Here is a 19,015-nt window from a genome sequence, read left to right as displayed (position 1 = left end):
AAAAATAACAAGCCGACAATGCAAGAAGGACTATGTACAAGGTGTCCCTGCCAATCCTGAATGAACAAATCTTTCAAAGATCCAATGATGTGGTATAAGGTATCCCCTCCCCCATTGCCAAACCAACCCTCCTTTTTCCAGTAGCGCCAGAAATTGTGCCCAAACCAGTCCGGCCTCATCATAAATTCATTGATTCATGTAAGATATACAATTTTATGGAGTGTTCATCTTGAAGATTGTGTCCTCATTTTGCGAGCTAACCAATCACCAAGCATTCCATCCAAGCGCTATAATACAGTCAGTATAATGTTATGTTATTTTCACGTGCATCAAAACTCACGTTGGTTATATCCGCCAATTTGGCATTCTCTTCTTTGAAAAGATTACCCACAACTGGATGATCTGATCCTGCTGGTACTACTCCTGATTTGTCGTAGACAACAACTAGTAAATCTCTAATATCTGTGTCATCATCAAAGAATGTCCTAAGATGCGAGTCACTCCATGTAGGTGTTGATGCTGAAGTGGTAGAGCTTCCAGTGCCCTTCTTAATATCGTCATTGTCAATAAGTTCAGGCGAAGGTGAATGTGACGAGGACATCGGAGATGGTGGCTCTTCTTGACTTGACGTATCTACCATGAGTGCTGGTGGATGAGAGTTCGTCGATGTAATCGGAGAAACTTGTACCGGAGATTCCGACAATCTCTCTTCCATAGCATTACGATCTTCTGTTGCAGGAGTGGCGACGTAACTGTCAGGGAAGCTACCTGGAATAGGCCGTTGAGCCTGTTCACCTGAAAAACGAATAGGCTCTTCAGCTTCGGACTCTTCAGAAGTTGAATCAAAATCATCCAACTCGACTCGGGCCTTTGCCTTCTTGGCTTTGACAGGTTTGGGCTCTGAACTGCTAGAAATTGCGGAATGTAAGATCTTAGAAATTGGGCCGGGTGACTTAGGACTCGGAACAGTGGGTGAATTGGGAGCTTCCTGTTGGTTTGAAGCCGCTGTTTGTGGCTCAGGCTGTACCAAACGCAATGAAAGCCCTGGCGCCGAATCGGCTGCAACTGCACGTTCGGAAATCGTTGCAAGTTGTGGTTCTATCGACCTTGCTTCCCTTGCGCTTTGCTTTCGACTTGGTGACGTTTCCGGTCGCGGTTGTTTTTGTAACTTGCCAGGATGCTTTTGCGTTTCTGGGCTCGATTCTTCGACAGATGCGAGATCCGAGTCTTTGCTAGGAGATGGAGATGATGCACGATTCTCGCTTGAATGTTTGCTTGATGACATCGAATCTTCGAGGTCATCATCTTGGTGCTTCGATTTCTTGTCTTTTCGTTTGAAAAGCCCGCTAAGCATTCCTGGTTTCTTTTCCTTATCTTTCTTCTCCTTCTTGTCCTTTTTATCCTTGAGTTTATCTGACACAAGATCTTTCTCAAGTCTATCGAGGCTCGGCCTCTGCTTCAATTTCTCTGAATCATTAGAAGTCCGAGTCGAAGTGCTAGAATCATCGCGAAGCAGATTTGGTGTAAGTGTAATTTTTCGAGTTTCCACTGTATCATCTTTAAAGAATGAGTCCGTGTTGCGTAGAGTACCATTCCTAGATTTGCTACCTTCCGATTTTCCTTCAAGCATCTCGTCACTGCTCCTGGTCGTGTCCAAGCTAGATTTGACGGTTGAATCATCACGTTCTGGACTTTCAGATTTGACTTCGCGAAGTTCATTGCGCGGTTTGAGTGGCTCTATTGCAGCAACCTCATCATCTTCAACGGTCTGCTCTTGCTGTTCAGCCTGTTGTTCTTGTTGCCCGTAGAATCCTCCATCGCCGTCATCCTCGTCAGAAGAGTAGTCAACATCTGAAGCCTCAACATATGTTGGCGCCGTAAATGTCACAGTTTTGGCATTCCTTCGTCGGATTGCTTTTTTCAAGGGGTTCTTTGACTTCTCTGCTTGATCTCCCAACATGGCCGACGTAAGCTGTTCACATTAGTAATGTTTCTAAACTCCGATAAAATGTCACGTACATCAATATTCCTATGCTTGTTAAGTCGTGCTAATCTTTCAGTAGGCGTTTCGATATGTTCTGCTGGTAAGTAACCTGTATTGGCAAGTATGTTAGTGATCATGGTGGAGGCAACTGGCGATATGACTTGCCTATACTGCTGTCCTTGACTACTCTAACGAGCCACCAATAGCTGTTACTGTCGTCTAGTAAAACCATCGTGTCTCCTTTAGTTGCATTGGCTTGGCCTTCTACTGTAGCGACAAATGTATGGAGCGCGTAGACGAATTCGAAATCGATGTCCTCTGATTCTTGTAAGCACTCTCCACCCCATCCGGAATCAATAAATCTAGAGTCAGCAGCATATGGAATATCATCATCATCATCATCATCCTCCTCCTCGTAGTATAGGTCCTTCTCGTCTTCGGAACTTTCGTATGGTATGGTCATTGCCTCATCGTAGTCGTAAGGATCGAAAGCCGAAGTCGGGGCAATATCCTGGTCTGAATCGTGCATTGCTGTGAGCTGATCATGAAAATACTCCTCATTATATTCCTGGTCATGTTTTTCCACGTACGGCCCATACTTTTCGGGGGTCACTGGTATGGGCGCATCGGTGTCGTAATTGGACGTAGTACTGTTCGCTCGGTCAAGATACTCACCTAGATGATGATGATGATGATATTGAATTTCGTGAGCCACCTGGCTCAGGTCCATATCTAGCTGGTCGCTCATAGGTTGTAATGGAAAGAAAGTGGGTGGCTCCACGAAAGGGGATGAACTTTCGCCGCACGCTTGTGAAAACGACGAGGAGCTTGCCCGGGAAAGGGAGTCGGACCTAGAAGGCCAAATTTTTGAAAGAGAATACCCACCATCGTCGATTGACGGGGAGCTTGAGATCTTGTCCATCATGTCATCATCCATGCTATCGTCTCCCTCAGCATCCGCCATATCTCCATCATCGCCGCCAGAACCTGACAGCCCTCCATTTTGAGCAATTGCCAAATCGTCTTGTTGGTGATTTCCATTCATCGCAGCGTTCCCTCCAGCAGCCGAATCGTCGCTCGTATAATCTTGTATCATTTGCCCTTCGCCATTGGCCCATTCTCTTGAAACCCTTGGACTTCTATGTTGTTCGTCTGCGACTTCTGCTGCGACTTCCCGCAATGCTTCGGCCTGATGTGGAGCAGGCGGCCCAGTGCCTGACGGTGCGGTGTTTGCATGTTTCTTCGAATGGTCTTGCGCCGATGGGGCATTTTGGTCTTGAAGGTCAATTGAATCTATAAAATCAGTTATCATTGAAGGGAACGAGTGAGACATTTGAGAACGAACCAGCGCGAATGATTTCCGGGCGCGTCATGTCTCTATTGTATCGTGAGGTCGCAGACCTCTAAAGAATAATAAATCTGGATCTGACGGTGGTTTATCTAATTACCACTTTATGAGATGATTTGTGACAGGCACGAGCACAGAAATTACGATTATCATCCAAATGAAACCCAGCAAGATTGCTCTGCCACATCTAAGTGTTTAAAAGGGAGTGAATGTGGCAAAAGAGCACCGAATAATTTGTTAGAGAGTCCAGAAGAATCGAGCGATTCAAGCAGTTCTCGTGTTGTTTCCAGGGTTGCTTTTTTCTCAAGGTTAGGAGACCAAATAATGAAATGACAATCAAGCCTTAGCACGGGGGCTGATTAGGAGGATCGACTTTTAAACCAGTCGGTCATTAAGAAGAGACTTTTTTTCTAATGGGAATCAAGAAAGGAGTGTTTCGAAAAGTAAAGGCGGCTTGAAAGTTTAAAAGAAATCGATGTATCGATCCGAAAATAATGAATTGAGAGTATTAAGACTGTAATTGATTGATATAATGCGTAGTAAGTTAAGTAGGTCGATATGTATGTATCCATCTACCTAGTAGGGACTGGATGAAGTGCAGTGTATAGTAAATCAATCTAGAACTACTTTCTGATGAAATTCTTGAAAGAGGTTGATTATTTACCAAAATGTTTCAGTTTGATTAGCATCAATTTTTACTACAATTATTATCAGTTATAATAAGTTATGCAATGCCGAGCTAGGGACGAAATGCAAAGACTCTCCCTCCTGAGAATTGTACCGCAAAGAGGTGGAGAGTTGTATATAAAGAAAAGGTATGGCTAATTGGAAGATTCCCGTATGAGAAGACTGATGAGAGTGAAGGAGTGAAGGAGGGCCGGAGTTACATAGGTAGCCAATGAGAGGCGAGAGAGGGGAGGCGAGAGGGGATAAGACTTCATTAGATACTAGGTATTGTTATAAGGGTCGATTTCGCCTCACTCACAGCACATCTCTCGTAGTATCACTTCGCTGTATCACATTGCAATCTAATTCCTGCTAACCCCGCGTTTAATAGTCATTATGGTATGCATTAGATACCTAGTAGCTACTAACGTATGCTAGATTCCATCATCTCATCATATGTGATGTATTCCATTGTCTGCGGGTACCTATGATTGTAGATCTGGGCGGGACGGCTTTTGAAATTCGCAATTCGTTTCATAGAAGACCCTAGGTAGGTATTTCATAAGAGGGAGATAGACCAGATGGTCAGCTTGTACGGATTGCACAGTCGGTACTTATGTATGATACCTAGGTACCGTTACCAGTACCTGCGTATCTATCATGAAGTGAAGCAAGTCACCAAAGAATCCAAGAGCTACATCATGCATGAAGCATCTCAAAAGACTGCTCATTGGGTACCGACCTACCTACCTAGTGCCTAAGGATTAATAAAGGGGATAATGCTCCCATTCAGACAAATTTTACATATTTCGGAAGCAAGGAACAAAAAGGTTTATGTACCTGTGCCAGTCCACGGGTATCCATAATTCATTTCTCCTAGCCTCCCGACTCCATCGATTTTACATAACCTTAAGCCACTTACTACATGAAAACATGAGCCACATAAGATGATCTTATCTGTGGCTGGGGAAAGTTTGATTTTCTGTTGATTCGGAAGCGGGTACATCACCGTCGTGGTGCCCAGGTAACTACGGCGCTGGCTGGGTGGACAAATATAATCAACAATTGAAAATTGCCCGTGATCACTTTATAAGCAGCGCATCACAAAGCCTCGTGCAATTGTTTGGCTTCCTTCATTATTTTCCTTCGTTTCCTCGTTTCCTCGTTTCCTCGTTTTCTCGTTTCCTCGTTTCCTCGTTTCCTACTTTCCTCGTTCATCGAGAAGTACTGTCCATATATGATATATCCGATGAATACGACGAATACGATGAATACCTAGCTTCCACGATTCCTTTCCTTTACTACCTAGGACTTAGAACGAACTCTTGATCGTCTTGGTGTCATGATCACATGTGTAAAGAAAGCTACCCAGCTACCTACGTAGTATTTTCCGCTTATCATTGAAATTTTAATGGTCCCCCCCGCGAATATCCAATTACTAGTAGCTTCTCACCTATGAGTATGCTGGTATGGTGTCACTACATTGCTCTAGAAAACTCTGGGCTGCAGATATATGTATGTTCCTCCTGCCATCTTTAGCTACCTACATGAATATCCGGATTTATCCGCTATAGTAGGGGTGGACATGCGATGCGGGATTGAACAGAAGGTATTCTTTGCATTCCCGTTTGAGTGATGAGACAATATCCCTGACCGGATCTCCCGTCTTCTAAGTTCCATTTGATGGAATGAGGGACGAAAGACGGAACGAGACCGTTTTAAGAAAATATAAGAAAGCAATTTATGGAGTGCTGATTGATGGCTAAAAGTCCAATAGCCCGATAATATTGAATTGAGTGGGTTTGGAAGATGTACAGAGTACATTTTGGAGGGAAAGTTACTTAAGCTTCTAGTCTTCACGATGGTGGATCAATCATTTCAAATCATGTATGATGTCTGATTTCATTGCCAATGTCAACGCCAGCGAATGAATTGTGGAAGCACCACCTAATCGTACTACTTACCGAGATGGAATCCAGCAGACTTCCCCAAATTCCCCCAAGTTTGTTGTAGTACAATACCAAGTTGTCCCCCTCCCCCCGATAGCTTATTAGCACCAAGCTTTCTTCCAAGGCATGTCACCGTTACTTGGCGATGAGATGAAGAAAAAGCCACGCTCTTCTACCATTCCACGCTTCTTCGAAGAAAGTTTAAGACACAATCGGTTTAACATTTCGTTGAAGCTTAAAATTATAAAGTTCCAATTGAATTCAAACCGTGATGAAAGGACAGAAGATCCTGAATGAGAGTAGAATGCGAATGGGACGGAATGCGCACGTCAATGTGATTCCGATCATGGTACGAAACTTTGGCTTCTCTGATACCTAATGTAACCCCATGAGGAATAAAACGAAACGACCAGAGTGAAATTTTCAAGCCCTCGCAAAGTTTTACCGGCCACGATGGAACCATCCACCCTCAATTCCCAATCCAACGAGCGTCAAGTTCTAGCTTTGGCTTTAGATTTGCTGGCTTACCCATGTATGATGATGGGGTGTGCTTTGGCCCATGGCAAGTTGCAACATGAGAGTAAAGGGTAAAAAGTGAAGGAAGAGTCGTACCGGACAATACAAACTGCAAAACCGACACAGCACAGGGTAAAGCTAGATAATGTGAGCTGATGCGAAAAGTAAATTGGTCAACTAGTATAGGACCCAGGTATGTACATGATCTTATGGACGAGACTGGTACATGACCACGTCCGAGGCTGTTACAATCTAGAGTTCTGATCAATCGTTTTCCATGATCCTCTCTGGCTGCGTCTGGCTGCGTCTGGCTGGTATCGTGAATCTAGTATCACCTAAAAGGAAAACAAAGCAAAGGAAAACAAAGCAAAGCAAAGCAAAGCAAAGCAAAGAAACTCCACGAGAGGATGGGTGGATGGATGATCAATAGGTTCAATTGTAATATCATCTCATACATCCGGAAAGCAACCCTGGAAGAATAGGTATGTACTCGATACGATGGTGGATGTACAAAATAAAAGTTAAAAAATAATGAGAGTCGGGTGGTGTCAGCACACTTTACCTAGGTATTACACTACTCTCTATCCAGAATTCCTTCCTTTTAATAATTGACTCTTATCTCATAATATCTTATAGTACCATATTACCCTTCCCCTTCCACCCTTCTTCCCTTCTTCCCTTCTTCCCTTCTTCCCTTCTTGAGACCTTCTCATACCGGTGCGCACATATATCTTACATACCATTCTATCCCATTCTATCCCTAATTGGTCACGACTCGCCACCAGTTTAATCAAATTCAATGAAACTGATCTCGAACATTTCATGAATCCAAACTCATGAACACCCAGCAACAACAGCTTTTTAACTTTTCTTACCTTTCTACCCCCAAAATAACTTCAATCTCTTTTTACTTCACTCCCTTATCCTGTTCATATTCATAAAATTCAAAGTCGGAGCCTGAATAATCTAGGTATTATTATCTTGATTATAATTGTGATTTTCATTCTCTCTTCGAACCGGTCTTCCTCCCTATCTGCCATCTATTGACTTGCGCTTCTGATAATTATTCCTCGAAGACGCACTGCACCCTACCACCCTACCACACTATTCGATTCAACAAAGCCGGAGCGACTCGAACACCACCACCTATAGACAGACAAATACCTACCGACCAGCGTTTTAAATCGTTCTTCATTTCACCACTTCGCGACCAACACAACGCAATTATATATAAACATATATTGCAATCGTTCGAACGATACGACAATATTCACTATCGATTGTTTGCTAAACCCGTCGAAATATCATTAATATGTCGATAACCTCACATTGAGTTTGTATTAACGATTAGCGGCAGGGCCGCCCCCCAGACAGTTGAAAATGGACCGAAGACAATTAATCAACAATTTGAAGCCTTCCTCGACTTCAGTGGCTACAACCGCTACTCACCCTCATTGCACGCCTTTCACCCTTCCTTCCAACGGAGTTATTAATCTAGGCGCATCCGAGTATTTCACTCTCACAACCAATGCCATCTTCAGTCCCGAGTGTACAGGTACGGCCGATATTGTCCTCACCAATGCAGACACTCCCACTTCGTTCGTCGATCTTCGTGATCCCTTCTACGCTTCCACGATACCGGCATGTTACGCACTCGCCGCCACGACTGTGATTGCATATATGCTAGTCATAATGCTTCTCATCACCCCAAGAACATTTCTTGTCCAAGGCGCCGTGGTTTTAGGACGGCGCGGATTCACCAATGGTCCTTCCGGGAGTGATGCTGGGATTGGCATCGGTGGACGACCGTGGTTACAGAAGGTTGCAGCATTAACAGTTGCAGTCTCTTTAACTATTGCGACAGCAGACACATTCCGTGTCGCGGAACAACAATACGAGCTTGGACTTATGAATGCGACAGCCCTACAAGAGGAAGTCGAGGGTGGCATGCAACTCAAGATCATTCGCATCATATCGGATACCTTCCTGTGGCTAGCGCAAGCCCAGACTCTGATAAGATTGTTTCCACGACAGCGGGAGAAAATTATAATCAAATGGACCGGATTTGCTCTCATTTCACTGGATGTTTTATTCAGTCTCCTCAACAATTTTGTCTACGATGGGAATTCTCGACCCCGCCTTTTTACAGATGCTGTGCCCGCCTTAGCCTACCTCTTTCAACTTGCCCTAAGTCTGCTGTACTGCGCTTGGGTCATATACTATGCTATTTCTAAGAAGCGCTACGCGTTTTATCATCCGCAAATGCGGAACATATGTTTAGTGGCATTGTTATCATTGGTATCAGTGCTAGTACCTGTCGTCTTCTTCGTTCTCGATATATCAAAGCCAACGCTTGCTGCATGGGGTGATTACGTTCGATGGGTTGGAGCTGCAGCAGCCAGTGTAGTGGTATGGGAGTGGGTGGAGCGAATTGAAGCTCTGGAAAGGGACGAGAAAAAGGATGGAGTGCTCGGAAGGGAAGTTTTTGATGGGGATGAAATGCTCGAAGTTACTCCAACATCGGATTGGACAAAGCGTTTCCGTAAAGATAACGATGACAAGGGAGGGACTGCTACGGGTTCTACTTGGCCAGCAATGCCTGGGCTGGCTAGTCGATATAGATCCCATGCCACGAACGATCTCGAGACTGGGTCTGGTCCTGGTCAACGCACAGGCAGACATATATTGACTGTCCGTCCTCCACTTTGGCCTACGAGACCCCAGCCTGCTGCTACACCTATTAATAGGGCGGACACAGCCAGTGCCGAGAGCACTGCATATACAGTGAGATACCATCCCATAAGTGAAGCAACTCCACCAATCATCGGTAGGGATACAGCACTCTCGAGAAGTAATAGTGAAGCTATATCCATTAGCAGGTCCATTAGTAACGAAGAGGTTGACTCGGATAAGCCAGTCATACTGGAGCAGAGGAATCAAGCACCTGTAGTCGCCGCGGCGGCTCACAGTTGGCAGTGGACTTCCCTTAATCCATTTAGACATCGAGTCCAAGGGCCTCCAGCAGAAGTTTCGTTGCATACTGCGAAGCCTCCAACACCTTTTAGTGGTCATGAATCTTCGAATAGGTGGGATGTGCGTGCTCGAATTGAAGGTTTCGCGGCAAACCAAGCAGAAAGGTTCCGCGAGAAAACGCGGCCTACAGTCGATACAGACCCACTTCCTCTGACGGTGATTCCAGCACCAAGTCGAAGACGTGCTGCCGCGATGGAATCGGAGGAATCGGATACAGATTCAATCAATCCAACGCCTGATGAATCTTCTCACATGGAGATTACTACCTCGAGGCGAGATAGACCTGCCAGAACAACCGATCCTTACACCCCAGATAGCCTTAACCAACATTCAATTACGCATCGTGGGAGCATATCATTTGCAACCGCAGTGCAACCGGAACTAGATCAACGAGTTGAAAATGTCACTGCTTCGCCGACTCTTGTAGGGAGCCGTCAAACCCCTACATTTTCGAGTTCACGAAGTAGTCCTATTCAAGCTCGAAGTCCTGTCACACCGTCTCTTCCTCCAATTATAGATGGCTTACCAGTAACAACGATACCGGCACCGCCGCGGCGGCCAAGGGTAGAGAATCCTTGACATAGCAATTCTGGTATGATTCTGATTTGAGCATGAGCATAAGCGTGGCGTTAGGATTTGAGCATTTGTATATTGATGTATTGGGACACCCAAAAAGGAGTTTCCCCAAAATTACGGCCGGATTATGGGAGGAGGGAAAAGGATATGGATATAGATACCACAGCACAATGTATACGAACTACGATTACATTTTTACATATAGTAGTAATCAAAGCATGAGACCACGAATCTCATAATGGAGTATTGTTTCAAGCATAGTGAAGAATTTGCAAACTGATTTGATGTGATCCCAAAAATGCCCCTTTTTATTTTGGTATCAATAACTTTGCCAAGAATATCTACGTAATTCAATTGATATTTGTGATTCGTGAATAGGAAATTAGGAGTCTAAAGACTACGAGGCCAAAAACTACGATTCCAAAAACTACGAGCTCAAAGCTACAGGGCAAGAAACTACGAGCCAAAAACCACGACTAGACCAATGAGTAGCATTTTGGAAACCGAAGTGGATGCTCCTTTCATGAGGATATCCAGCTCATAAGCAGTAGCATTCTTTAATTAGAGGACCTAGTACCCTTCTGGATGGCGATTTCAAGCATATGCATGCAAGATCAAGATTCGCAGTCCCGTTTGCGATTTCGTCATGACCGAATCTGAAGGCCATTATGGCATTGATGATGTAAAATCTGTAAAGTTGCATTGTTCTGTTGAATTTGAATTTGAATTATCCTTTGATGAACGGGAACAGGGGGAATGCCCCAAGTGATGGTCGGATGGTGGAGATGGATGTCCGAGGATGGATCCTAGACGAATTTTTAAGTGAGCATGTTGTATGGTACGTACCGAGTAGCTGGCTGTTCGGGATGCTCATAAAAAAGTTGGAGTGTCCCCCAAATTCGATACTCGATTCATTGAGGTTTCTACATTTCTTTCCAAACCATTGCATATACTTCTTTTGTAATTGACCACTTTTTTCTGGTATTCGGGACGTTATAAATCAGATAGGTTTACAAGGAGAGGAAAGTTCATTGATTCATAAAGATTACTTGGACTGTGTTCATCGTGTTCCCAAATATGCCTTCTACGACGGAATCTTTCCCGCAGCTGGTATCGTCAGCGAAGCAGGACAAATTGACACCGCTCAATGCGCCGAGCAGTATTGAAACGCCGAGAATAAGACGACGTTCTAGTGGATTAGGTGGTGAAATTAGAGCTGGAGATACTGGTGCGCCGGCTTTTGCTACAGTCGATGTTAGACCACCCTCGCCCGGGACAATTAAGGTCAGTACCTTCTATTCTCTGTTTTCTCTTCTACGGATGATTGCAGACACTGACGGATGTATTGGTATTTAGGCACAGGCAGATAGAGATCGAAAGAAACCATACTCGAAAAGGCGGAAAGCAAAGACACTATTGCAACAATATAAAAGATATGCATTGAAGCATACTTGGGTGACACCTCTAGCTATTATCGCAGCTGTCCTCTCTTTATACGCCATCAATCCTTCGAAATCCAATCCCCTACACTACTTCATTTTCCCAGCTTACGAACTTCCTCGAGAGGAAGGGTCGGACCCAGGAGCACCAGTTCAATATGGCAAAGGACCGTGGGATTTCGCTTTGGTTTCTTTCTACATTGTCGTTTTATCCTTCACTCGCGAATTCATCATGCAGAAATTCCTAAGACCGTTGGCTCGCAAGAGTGGATTGAAGAGTAGGGCTAAACAATCAAGATTCATGGAACAAATGTACACTGCGATCTATTTTGGGTTCCTCGGTCCTTGTGGTTTATACGTCATGAGTCGAACCCCGGTTTGGTATTTCAATACACATGGCATGTATGAGGGGTTCCCGCACAAGACACACGAGGGAATATTTAAATTCTATTACTTGTTCCAGGCTGCATACTGGGCGCAACAGGCTCTAGTTTTATGCTTGGGTTTGGAGAAGCCTAGAAAGGATTATAGGGAATTGGTTGGACATCACATTGTGTCTTTGTTCCTTATTGGGTTGAGCTACCGTTTTCATTTCACATATATGGGTTTGGCTGTTTATGTCACTCATGATATCAGTGATTTCTTCCTGGCGGTATGTTTACAAACCCCTTGTGTCCCAAAGCGTACAAGATGGACTAACAATTTCTTAGACATCCAAAACTCTCAATTACTTAGATCACCCTCTTGTAGGACCTTATTTCGCATTCTTCATTGCTGCTTGGGTCTACCTCCGACATTACCTCAACCTCAGAATTCTCTACTCGGAGTTCAATGAATTCAAGACTGTCGGCCCCTATGAATTGAACTGGGAAACCGAACAATATAAATGTGATCTCTCACACGTCATCTCCACCGCTCTTCTCGCTAGTTTACAAGCTCTCAATCTTTTCTGGCTCTTTTATATTCTGCGTATCGCCTACAGATTCGTTTTCATGAGTATAGTAGAAGATGACAGATCGGACAATGATGAGAATGAATTGGCAGAAGAAATGAGATTAGATGCATTGGCAAAAGAGGGGCTTGATGCCGTGGCTGCTAAGAAGGTCTTAGGAGAGACCCCTCAACCAAAGATTAAGCTGAATGGAAATTCTATTAATGGGAGGGGTACCGGGGTGGAATTGAAGACGGATGGAGTTACAAATAGGAAAGAAAATGTTAGGTTGGATTCTTGAGGTGGATTGGAGGGTGGTGTTGGAAGAGGATATGATTTGACCAGAGTAGGAGAAATACGGGTTCTGGAACCAAAAATTGGGCCAAGCTGGAGGAAACTGAGGATAGGTGGAAATGGTCGAATCGATAAAGTCGAACATCCATGGGAGTCTCATCTCAGGGCTGTAGACTTGGAGGAAAAAATATGATATGAGTATACGATACTCATGATAAATGCTAACGTTCAACTACCACGCAAATGGATCCATAACCAATCTCTACGGTGGTACATGGTCGCTTATGAGTATAGGCGGTGGCAGGGGCTTATGTATATATTAGCTACTGAATGACTTATCGCTGTATGGGATATTTTCGTGCATACAATCGCTTTTTGGGAGAACTTCTTGTATTTTTTTATTTTTTTATTTTTCTATCTTCTTTTTGGGTTTTGGATTCTTAAAGGTGAAGAGGTGGGTGGGTGCTTGTTGGTGGTGATGGAACGGAAGGGATAAATATATATAGTTTTAATTAGGTATGTTACGATAGTGTGATATGGTCTGATGTTCTTTTTTGAATGAGATTGGTGGTGATTTTTTTATATACTAGGTAGTTGGTGATTTATTTGTAGAGAGAGTGTGTGAGAGAGATTTGGATTTGGATTTGGATTTGAAGAATTGGGATGTAGGTATGTAGGTATGTAGATATATATGTGTGATGAAGGAGTGAGGATGTATTTGCTTTGTTTGTTTTATTTGTATAGGTAGTTGGGTAGTTGGGGAGTTGGGTGGGAGGTAGAGGGAGGTAGAGGGACTGGATGAAATAGAATATAATGAAGTAGATAGAAAGGGATGGGATGGGATGGGATGGGATGGGATGGATGGGATGGATGGGATGGATGGGATGGATGAATTGGGATATAGATGGATATAGATGAGAATGGAGTTAGAGATGAGAGGGGGGAGGAAAAGTTAGGGTTGTGTATATAGTGCATAGTATGTAGTGTATGTAGTATACAATATATGATATATGATGTATTTAGAAGATGAATGAGAGATGGAATAAGAGATTAAAGATAGGGGTGGTTTATAGTATATACTTTTTACTATTTTATCGGAAACTATCTAGATAAATATGTAAAGTTTTATTTTATTTTAGTTTTTTGGGTATAGGTATAGGTATGAGTGTAGGTGTGGGTATGGGTATGGGTGTAAGTGTGGGTATGGGTATGGGTGTAAGTATAGATAGGTATATAGAGGAGGGTATCACTAGTGGAGAAAATTATTGTGTGTGAATCTTGGTGTCTTTGTATTTTGATATCTTGATTATGTGAAAATTTTAAACTTTGGATGGGAAGGGAGATGGGGATGTGGATGTGGATGTGGGTGGGAAGGTAGATAGGAAGTGAGAGTGAGAGTGAGAGTGAGAGTGAGAGTGAGAGTGAGAGTGAGAGTGAGAGTGAGAGTGAGAGTGAGAGTGAGAGTGAGAGTGAGAGTGAGAGTGAGAGTGAGAGTGAGAGTGAGAGTGAGAGTGAGAGTGAGAGTGAGAGTGAGAGTGAGAGTGAGAGTGTTGGATCTGAGATGGGCGAATCCGATGGGTGATATATATATGATAGAAGGAACGTGAGGTGGTAAGTGAGAAGTGAGAAGTGGAAAAGGGGGAGATTCGTTCGGGGTTGATCTTTAAGGTAGGGAAGGAGGGAGGGAGGGAGCTTGTTTGTTTTTTAAAGAATGAATAGATTCTTTAGAGAATGGTGGCTGGTGGATGAAGAGTAGAGTTTGTGGAGGTAGAAATGGGAGTTGTGCTGAGGGGAATGATATAGATTAGGGATGTGAAGTTTGAAGAGTTTGTAGTTGTGAGATTGTGGATGGTGGATGGTGGATAGTTGGTGTTTGTCTGGGTTAATATTTAAAATAGGATGTAGTATGTTCAGGTTGTGTATCATTCTTTTGATGTGTGGAGGATGTGTAGGTAGTGGGCTTTATAGTGGTTATGGTCATAATGATGGTGATGATGATGGTGTAGTTGTTTATTCATTTCATTGCATATATGATGTTGTGGGTGTAAGGTTCCGATATTGTTTAGAGGGAGAAGGGAGAGGGAGAGGGAGAAGGGAGTAGATGAAAGGTTTATGGAAAGCTTGTTTGTTGTAGTGTTGTTACCTGTGTTGGTTCTGTGGTTTTATAGAGAATGAAGGAGAATAGGAGAGTTTGGGATGGGGGGAGATTAGAGAATTGGAAAATCGGGATGATGGTTATTATGAATGAGATGAGGAGAGAGGAAAAGAGTGCACATAGATATGTGATATCAAGATACCTGCTTTCACGAGAAATCGAAACAGACTCGCCTCGTAGAACGTGTAAAATTCCAATTCTTTTCGACTGAGTTTCCTGGAAGAATGGTCAGGAGACTGCGATTTGGGTGATGGTGAGATAGATATGCAGATAGGCAAGAGATTGTGATGGAAGTTGTGAGTGTAATGTTAGGTGTTCATGCTTGGAGTAATCTACGTGTCAATATCGAGTGTTCCTAAATAGATTTCATGTTCTTATTGCAATCGTGGTGAGTATCACTATGAATGTAGGTATGTAGATATGCAGATATATTTGATTACTTCCTAGCTTACATGAGGTAAATGTATCATGTCATCCATATTGCATTGCCGCATCTGAGTCTGGAAAATGACAGTGAGAGATTCATGTTGAATGGCTACGATGTTCTTCCTCATGCATATCCGGCATCGGATATAGGAAGGAGATAGGTGGTAGAGAAATGAAAGCAATAGATGATGAGATGAGAGATGTGAATGAGAATCAACGGTTCATGAGAATTTGTTCTTTTCCATTTTCACTCAAAAGCCTCTATTGGAACATCTGGGTTCGGCTTTAAACTCCTGAAAGAATGGAGATCACTCACATCTCAGCGGATGGAGGGGAGAGGGTGTGTATCTTTGAATAGAAGAAAATTGATGATGGAATAATAGTGATTTATGGTGATGTCAGACGTGCAAAGATTCGGTATTCCAGAGTGACTTTCTTTGCAAACTTTGAGTATACTCAGCTAATCATCTGATAGGTAGCTTGTATCTCAAGTGTCTTGAGATCGAATCTTGTAGTTTACGTATATTACTATATCCGATGATCATTAATGATAGATTTTGAGACTACATCTTTCGCTATGAAAGGAACAAATTGAAGCATGGCTGAACAGTGTCAGCTTTCAAGACACTCGTTACAAGAGCCGGGAAAGGATCATTCATTCCACTACAATGAAGTGTTCCTCAGTCCTCCTTACTAGGATGACCTAGGTGTTCGGAAACTTTCCATACACCCAGTTGTCGATGCTATGGATTCCTGCATTGCTATGCGGCTCAACCTTTCACCAAACGATGAACGCTGCAGTTGAATAGAAAATTCGCAAAACTTGCAAAACATTGAAACGGCGGTAAAGATATCAGAAATGTAAGAAAAGGCTTTATGGATTTGATCGCACTTGTACAATCAGATGATTTTTCTGCACTCAGCAAGCGAAGGAAGACTTTGCAGCGACATGTGAAAAGACTCGAGCAATGGCTGATATGAGAGGATAGTGTGAATGAGCGAACTTCAATGTGGAGGACACAAGAGAATATGACAGGCTTCTGACGGAGATGAAACGATATTGTGGCTGCTGTCGAGATGACATGCTTACATGGATAAGTCTCGAGGCTGTCCCACAAGATAAAGTACATGGGGATACTGAAGGGGGAGTTCTAGCGGTTTTTGGCGTTGCTTTGCGAGATAACCATGCAAGTCGTTTCGCAATTCCTGGCGTAACCTTACTCGTGCTACCTGAGTGATTCAGATGTCGTACGAGAGAAGTGTGAGGATCGGCAATTCGCCGGGTAGCTGGAAGGATTGCAACGGTTGGCCGAGATGTCGTGTGTGATGCCTCTTTCTTGCAATGCTTTCTCTGGGAACCGTGGGGCCTGAAATTGTGGTACCGATTCTCGGGCAAATAAACAGTGTGATTATGTGCATGGCGCGCAAACTATATGTCGGTAGCTTGGCAAATCAAAAGCCATTAACAATGTGTTCTCCTCAATTGTTGAGCCCTGTTTGAATTATGGGGAGCCTTTGGGTTTCGGTCGGCTTCTCAAACTGGGTATTGCCATGCCCGATTTCTGGGTTTATACGAACTGTCATTATAATATTTCGTGCAGCAAAGTAACCTTCTCCTCATCTCTTTTCATGTATGATGAGGGATGCGGATGCGAACCAAGAATTGAAAGTTGAGGCTAAATGAGACTGTAATATATGCAGGGACAGATCGCGAAAACTTGTGGTTCGCGGGGAGGATGGGGGCTTCGTAATATGTATGCGCTGATGTCAGCACGGAGCGCTGTGAAAAGATGTGGAGTTTAGGGTAACATTTGGATCTGTATGCAGCAGAAAATGTTCCTGAAGAAAAATTGGTAATGCATTGAGTGATTTCACACTCTCTCGTCGAATCAAGTCTTGTAATTATTTCAACAACTTCGCAGTGGGGTCCATTGGGAGTACAAGTCAAGCGAGGAATACGTCGGAATGGAAGGCTTGATGCAGATATCCTGCTATATTTCGACCTGTCAGACTCGAAGGACAAGTTCGACCATGGTAGAGGTAGGGATTATGGGCCTACGAAGACCTAGAATCAACTGATAATGAACTATTCCCTTTGAAGGTATTCTTTATAACTAGGATAATGATTTTGAAGAGAAAAGCCAATTCTTCAGATGGGATAGGTTTCTGTCTAGAAGCAGTGTTGAAAATGTGATAGCGACGGAAATGCAAAGGATGGCTAGCAGCTAGCATATGAGTGAGCGGCAAATCCGACAAGATGAGGAACATGTATAATGATGAAAGATCAATTGATCAGATCCGATCTCTTGATCAAGTGCGATCATCACACATTGATCACACATTGATCGCCGAATGAATATTGTCTTTCTCCGGCCAGAAATCTGCGAGGTAGAGCCAACCGAAAGATGGCTTTAGAAAAGGATTGATCCTCACTCGCCTTGTTTCGAAACCCCTCCCCTTTTCTTTACCTCATACTTACGAGATAAATGGACTTGGAGTTTTAGCACTCGTGAGTCGTGAAAAGTAAAAATTTAGTTCACCTGTTCGTTGTTGCAAATAAAATAGACGATATATATGAGGTAGCAGGCATACTGTGGCTAATGGGAAACGATAATGTTTTCCCGTACCCCACAATAGTCTTCTTTTCCTTCTCGAAGAGAACATCTACCTCCGGCTAGACGAAGTATCCCTAGCACCGCTTAGATACTTTTCAAGGTATATCGTCTAGCACACTCGAAATGATAACATTGTACATGAAGTTAAAAGAAGGAAAAGAAACCTAACGAGGGAAGTCCACTCACACCATCTCTACTCGGTCATTTCACAAGCCTCCGAAACGCCCCTCTCACCGCCAATCTCGATCAAACCTGAGGTAAAGTGGCATGCCGTTCGTTATTGATTACTTTATGTCCACGGAAGGCTTGTTGACAATCACAATCACACCTCCACTCGCATTATTGGAGGGTATCCATATATCCATATATTATTAAAGCACTGTATGTGATGTAAGTTAATGGATTAGAACATGTATTTGTAACTTGTTACGCATCTGCGCGGTCGGCCCGAGTGTCACGGCAGCTCTGCCCAATTCCGCGAATATGTGTGATATGTATGATATCTGCCCGACGGCAGTAATGCATCATATCGAAATCATAGTCTCTTCACACATTGGCAATGGAAGAGGTACGAGAGTACACAAGGAGATGTTTTCCATCTATTTGGTGCTTTGGCGAGTGACGACGAGGGGTATGGAACGCCAATGTTCGGAGACGGTGTTGCCGTAAGCCAGATCGAAATTCGCTACCAGAATTATCACTGCCCTGTGCAGTGCCGTGCTTTGACAGTAATACACATGTGCGATACCGATGCTTAATGCCTGAAAGATGCAGATATTCACATGTATGACTCGGATCCGACAGTATTTTGTTTGGATATAAATTATCGTGCTGTTCACGGCTTCGTTTTCCCGGCTGGATAAGTAGGCTTGAAGAATCGCATAGACATTGAAGGTGTATTCTACAGTAGCATAGCAGAGTAGTAATCATGTAGTCGTCCGTATAATAACAGCTACCCGGGCCTGATAGATATTATACATCGATTATAGATTACACCGTTACTTCCCGAAGACTTTAAGTAAACCGGCAACATGTAGATACCAATATAGAGTTACTCCACTCTCAACAGTACATGGATACATC

General features: G+C 43.4%; 3 protein-coding genes across 3 annotated transcripts; 2 read left to right on the top strand and 1 right to left on the bottom strand.

Annotated features, from left to right (window-relative positions):
• Positions 1-224: 224 nt before the first annotated feature.
• Positions 225-3,357, bottom strand: EAE97_008882 (uncharacterized protein; the record flags this gene model as incomplete). Its single annotated transcript, XM_038879397.1, has 5 exons — positions 225-287; positions 341-1,972; positions 2,020-2,093; positions 2,150-3,277; positions 3,330-3,357. The coding sequence occupies 5 exons, from the start codon at positions 3,355-3,357 to the stop codon at positions 225-227; spliced, it is 2,925 nt and encodes a 974-aa protein (XP_038729908.1).
• A 4,486-nt stretch (positions 3,358-7,843) lies between these two features.
• On the top strand, positions 7,844-10,075 carry EAE97_008881 (uncharacterized protein; the record flags this gene model as incomplete). The annotated part of the gene is made up of 1 exon (XM_038879396.1): positions 7,844-10,075. One exon carries the CDS (start codon positions 7,844-7,846, stop codon positions 10,073-10,075), a length of 2,232 nt encoding a protein of 743 aa, XP_038729907.1.
• Positions 10,076-10,941: 866 nt separating this feature from the next.
• EAE97_008880 (uncharacterized protein) lies at positions 10,942-13,174 on the top strand. The gene is made up of 3 exons (XM_038879395.1): positions 10,942-11,356; positions 11,429-12,163; positions 12,222-13,174. The coding sequence occupies exons 1-3, from the start codon at positions 11,150-11,152 to the stop codon at positions 12,741-12,743; spliced, it is 1,464 nt and encodes a 487-aa protein (XP_038729906.1). The 5' UTR covers positions 10,942-11,149; the 3' UTR covers positions 12,744-13,174.
• The last annotated feature ends 5,841 nt before the right edge of the window (positions 13,175-19,015 follow it).

The sequence above is a fragment of the Botrytis byssoidea genome, assembly GCF_014898295.1.
Source record: "Botrytis byssoidea strain MUCL 94 chromosome Unknown BBYS_019, whole genome shotgun sequence".
Classification (NCBI taxonomy): domain Eukaryota; kingdom Fungi; phylum Ascomycota; class Leotiomycetes; order Helotiales; family Sclerotiniaceae; genus Botrytis; species Botrytis byssoidea.
This window is presented reverse-complemented; position numbering and strand designations above follow the sequence as displayed.

Excerpts from the sequence above, each read along its gene's own strand:
- EAE97_008880 (XM_038879395.1), top strand. The coding sequence starts at position 11,150 with ATGCCTTCTACGACGGAATCTTTCCCGCAGCTGGTATCGTCAGCGAAG. Across the intron at positions 11,357-11,428 it reads CCTCGCCCGGGACAATTAAG|GCACAGGCAGATAGAGATCG; the intron begins GTCAGTACCTTC and ends ATTGGTATTTAG. Across the intron at positions 12,164-12,221 it reads TCAGTGATTTCTTCCTGGCG|ACATCCAAAACTCTCAATTA; the intron begins GTATGTTTACAA and ends ACAATTTCTTAG.